We start from the raw sequence: 5,103 nt of genomic DNA, 5'->3' as shown, positions 1-5,103 counted from the left end.
ATAGTGAGTGTTCAAGAGCTCATTGCTACCGTTAGGGAGTACCCAACAATTCGAGAGGCTGATATTCTCAATCTATTTGAAATCGAGAGGATGATATTATGACTATACCTATTTAAGAGAAGGAGACTGAGTTTATACCTACTATTAAGGTAGAGGAGATGGTTACCACACCTCCAACACAAGCATAGGCAATTCAGTCGGGACTTGCACTTGAAGAAGAGAAAATTGATTATACACCAAGAGAATCAAAGGCTCGACAAGAAGCACCAACTAAATCATAGTCTCTACATGAAACTGAGTTTATACCTAGTCCTAAAGCAAAGGAGATGGTTGCCATACCTCCAACACAAGCAGAGGAGATTTTGTCAGCACCTGCACTTGAAGGAGGGAATATCGATTATACACCAAAAGAATCATAGGGTCGACAAGAAAGACTTATCGAATCACAATCTCCACATGAAGCATCAATAGAATCACATCCTAGAGGCAAAGCACCACAACCTCCACATGAAGCATGAGAGTCCCTTGTCAAGCATCTAGATGGTTCTATTCTAAAGACTTAGTATCTTTGCATGGCTTTATTATTGTAGTATGTAGGAAATGTGTATACATGAGGAGCATTTGCTCATGATTTTAAGGAAGATGTTATGTATAAGATGTTATATTAAGTTTCACCAAAAAATACTTTGAGAAATTAGCAAGTGCCTACCCTCCCTTTGATGTATAAGATGTTATATTAAGTTTCACATTGTATAAGATGTAATGTTTGAAATCACAATGGTCCTTTCCTCACATGTAAGATGCTATGTTAAATTTGACAATCTCTATTATTTTGAACTTTCACAACCTTAAAATTTTATTTTAATTTTTAATCCTCATTTCATGGAAAATTGTCTTAATTTTAAACCCTCATTTCATTGAGAATGTGCATAAAAATGATTTGGAGAGTGCACTTTCCAAAATTACTTACAAAATGAATATGGACATGGAAGAGTCCAAAATTAATAAAATGTGTGTTCAACCCAGACCCCTCCTTAGAGCTTGCTTCTTGTTTAGACTTAGCACCAGTAAGTGAGCATGAAGTAGCCTTCCATAAGTGGATTTGGAACTTAATTTATGGTGAGGAGTTTTTCCAACTAGCTGCTAGTTTGCAATCCGACCACGTGAGACAATACAATTCGTTGACCATCCTTGAGTTACTTTATCCAACATTTCTCAAATCATATCGATTTCCCTAGGATCATTCAGGGGATAAGATTCTTTTATCAATTCAACCGACATCCAATCTGCTTTTAGGGGATCCCATATGTCTAGCCATTTCTTGATGCCTTTCTTTTCTAAACTATGGGATTTCAAGAGATCATGGAGCACAAATGGCTAGCATGACTTGCCAAGTGCTCTACCCCACCAACTACCATCAAGCAGGCTTGCATGTCCTATGAACCCTTGCCTGCCTTTCCAATTTCAAAGTGTTTTTAAAGCAAATACCCTTCTTGAGCCACGTGGTGTCATGCTCATTCCATTTTATCCATCAAGTTAAAGTTTCCCACCTTGGTTAAAAATTGGTCATACCGTCATACCAAATGATGATATATAGTGTCTTAGTAGTGACAAATGGTTGCAATTAAAGAGCCATGAATCATAATTTAGTTAAGGTCCTTGATTAGTTGTTACTTGATTAGCAAATGATTGTGATTAGAGGGTCATGAATCATAATTTACTCAAGCTCCTAGATTAGCCATTACTTGTTTCTTTTTTGGTTTCACTAAGAGCTTATTTTGACTAATAGTTAAGGACCAGTTAAGGATTTTAATGGAAGTGTGCATTCCAATTGGGATTTAAGGGGTCTTAACAACATGTTAAAGATGTTTGAAAATTAAGCTCTCAAGAGACATACTTAATAGGCCTTTTGTGAAGGGCTACTTTAACTTAGTTTTTTGTTAAGTATGTTGAGAGCCTTGCGAGACCTGGTTAGAAATTCTAGTAGATGGCAGGGTACTAGTTTCAAAGCCCTCGAAAAGAAGAAGCTATAAGATCAAAGAAAGGATAATATAAAGATGTGAAGTTTCTTTTAAATACACTTTATACATACTGTAATACCATGTTAAAGCCTTACGACATTGTGATAGTTTTGGGAGAAATGGCAAATTTAATGCCAAGGTGGCATTTTGATAAAGAGGCCATTTGATTCTAAGCTCAAAGAAAGGATATCACAACATAAAGATATCCCATTTCGTCCTAAAAGAGATCTCAAATTTCTTTCATTTGTGTGAAGCAGTTATAGGGTTACATTTTCACCCAACATTAGTCTATTTAACATGGGGAAATTAGTTTTTTCCATGAAACACCTGCCAAGGGCTTCAGGGTTGGTAAAGGCCCTACGAAGTCGTGCCACGTTTATGTTGGTCATCTTTCAAACTTCTAGTTGCTACTACTCACGAGCTAGTAAGCGGGAGAAAACAAGCACCCGTGTGGTTCTGCACTTTAGCCGCTTTGGAAAATAGAGAACGCGTGTATCACGAGTATGAGCTGAGAGATAGGCGTTAAAGCTGGACACGAAGGACAACAAGCGAGTTGCTTTTTGTTTCCCCGGAAAAATGTAGCAGCGACTTGTTGAGGGTAAGTCATGTAGTCAACCTATCAATCCAACAAGCAGAAACATTTTTATATATTTACAACATGAGTGGGATGTGAAGAACTGTAGTGAATAAAAACAAGCTGGAGACAGGGAGCATCTGAGAGCTTGTACAGAGTACCCTCGACCGATGTGGCTGGTAAGTAAAGGTCAAGCTCACGAGAGGACTGAATATAAATTCCACGTAGAGGTGCAGGCCCGGATGTCTTTTACACAGAGCATGGAATATACGGAAGAGATATGAAAAACAAAAAGAAGAATGATTTGTAGTCAGTTGTTCTTTCATTTGTGGTCGCTTTAGACGTTGCTTGGCTGGCTTCGAAAAGAACCCAATGCCTTGTATGCCCCAGCCCGAAGCACATACTGATGGTAAGCCGCAGCGAGGGCAGCTCCGATGAAGGGCCCGACCCAGAAGATCCACTACGCATGCCATGCAGATGGGCCATAATTAGACACCAAAGATTGGAAAGTTCTGTGAATTAGAAATGCTGAAACTTCGAACGGCAGAGCACTGAGAAAATAGTGAAGGCAGGTTTTGTGCAAATAAGAACATATTATGCGTCGATACGGCGCTAGTAATCTCTACTAAGATGGTGTAACTTTGATGAAGTCTTACATGTTCGTCCCACGTTTTCTTGTGACCGAACATCACAGCGGCTCCAAAGCTCCTGGCGGGGTTGATACCGGTGCCTGTGATAGGAATGGTTGCAAGGTGCACCATGAACACCGCGAAACCGATGGGAAGCGGTGCTAGCACCTGCGCAAACACACTCAATTTCAGCTCTTGCAGCAAATATATCTTCCTAGAGCTTACATCTTGGCGTATTAGTCGAGCCCAGCAAACCACTTACTGGAACGTGCGAATCCCGAGCATTTCGCTTTGGGTCCGTGGCTGAGAAGACCGTGTAGACCAGGACGAAAGTGCCAATTATCTCAGCTGCAAGTCCGGTGCCCTTGGAGTAACCTGCGGCCACGCTGTTCGCTCCTCCTCCGGATTGCACGTAGTAGGTTCTCTGAAAGGCCTTCACCAGACCGGCTCCGCAGATAGCACCCAGGCACTGAGCAATCATGTAAAACACAGCACGAGGGAGAGAAACCTTTCGTGCAAGAAACAACCCAAAGGTAACAGCCGGATTGATATGTCCACCTGCCAAAACGGGAGACAATCCCACCAATTCAGAGCCTCGGCAAAAGATTTGCGGGGTAAAGGGCGGAGAAAAAGGTGGATGGGTACCTGAAATTCCAGCTGTGCAGTACACGAGAATGAAGATCATCCCCCCGAAAGCCCAGGCGATTCCGAGAATTCCCACACCACCGCAGGTTTTAGCCTCGGAGGCTCCGATGACGGTGGCTATAGTAATGTAGAGGAAGAGGAAAGTGGCAATGAATTCAGCGATGCAGGCACGGTAGAAGGACCAGAGGGCGAATTCGGTTGGATCAACGAAGGGAGCAGGGGGGGGGTCAGTGTAGCCGGGCTTGGAGGCAACGCCGTGCTCCATGTCTTTGGCAACGGCGTCCTTGGTCATGGTGGAGAGGGGGAGCAACAAGAAGAGATCGAGGAGGGGTGGTGAAAGCTGGTGGCTGGAGAGAGGCAGGAAGGAGGCGTTACAAAGGGGAGGAGGAGTGCACGAGACTCATCAACTGTGGCTGGAGCAACGGCTACGAGTGCGAGTTACTGCAGAGAATGAGAAAGAGAAAGAGAGATGGCGATGAGTAATCTGGCAAAAGCACATGGCAAGGTAGAGAAGACCAGATACATGGTGGGTACGAAAGACCCATAAAGCTGCTCAGCCTCTCAGGGTGGTAGAAGATGCAAGTAAGAAGCGCATACTTTATATGCCAAAGCTGAGATTTGGAATTTCTAAGCATTTGTTTGTGTGTGTGTGTAGTGCCTCTCATCATGCATCCATGGAATCCCAAAGCCTTAACTTTCAAGTTTCTTGGCTCCCTAGATTCAGACGAGCTGCTCGCTTGGTGCCCATGAGAATGAAGGATGAATGGTCATCGGTGTAGTCGTTCATACCACTAGGCGGTTATTACTTCATTGTCAAGCAAGCTGGATTGGCCTGGTGTTGATGGAGATCTTGTGGGTTATGCATACCACTAGGCGGGTATTTCTTCATTGTCAGGCTGCATTAAAATGTCAAGCAAGCCGGATTGGCATGGTGTTGATGGGAGGTTGATGGAAATCATGTGGGTCATACGTTGTGGGTTTTAAGCCCTGCTCAGAGCATGTCACCACAGTATTTTTTTACTCGTCCATGGGTTGGGCGGTTTCGATATGCCACCCACTATTTTCTTATGCCAGTGGTGGCCAAAGTCTAGTGCCCCAAAGTTGCCCTACCTTTGGGTAGCCAAAAATTGTCATGGGTGCTCTTCTATGGGCAAGGGTTAACATACAGCCCAAGCAAGAATCTTTATAAAAAGGTAGTAATTAATGAGGAGCAAAGAAGAAGATGCATATTTTA

General features: G+C 42.9%; 1 protein-coding gene across 1 annotated transcript; it reads right to left on the bottom strand.

Moving 5' to 3' along the window:
• Positions 1 to 2,632: 2,632 nt before the first annotated feature.
• Positions 2,633 to 4,433, bottom strand: LOC147880200 (putative aquaporin PIP2-8). Its single transcript, XM_087370432.1, has 4 exons — positions 3,870 to 4,433; positions 3,487 to 3,782; positions 3,252 to 3,392; positions 2,633 to 3,055 (listed from the first exon to the last, which is right to left on the bottom strand). The coding sequence occupies exons 1-4, from the start codon at positions 4,159 to 4,161 to the stop codon at positions 2,933 to 2,935; spliced, it is 852 nt and encodes a 283-aa protein (XP_087226558.1). The 5' UTR covers positions 4,162 to 4,433; the 3' UTR covers positions 2,633 to 2,932.
• Between the last annotated feature and the right edge of the window lie 670 nt (positions 4,434 to 5,103).

This window comes from Dipteris shenzhenensis, chromosome 32, assembly GCF_047967505.1.
Source record: "Dipteris shenzhenensis isolate YYH24624 ecotype China chromosome 32, Dip_SZ_1.0, whole genome shotgun sequence".
Lineage (NCBI taxonomy): Eukaryota > Viridiplantae > Streptophyta > Polypodiopsida > Gleicheniales > Dipteridaceae > Dipteris > Dipteris shenzhenensis.
This window is presented reverse-complemented; position numbering and strand designations above follow the sequence as displayed.

Excerpts from the sequence above, each read along its gene's own strand:
- LOC147880200 (XM_087370432.1), bottom strand. The coding sequence starts at position 4,161 with ATGACCAAGGACGCCGTTGCCAAAGACATGGAGCACGGCGTTGCCTCC. Across the intron at positions 3,393-3,486 it reads CTCGGGATTCGCACGTTCCA|GTGCTAGCACCGCTTCCCAT; the intron begins GTAAGTGGTTTG and ends GTGTTTGCGCAG. Across the intron at positions 3,056-3,251 it reads AGAAAACGTGGGACGAACAT|TGGATCTTCTGGGTCGGGCC; the intron begins GTAAGACTTCAT and ends TGGCATGCGTAG.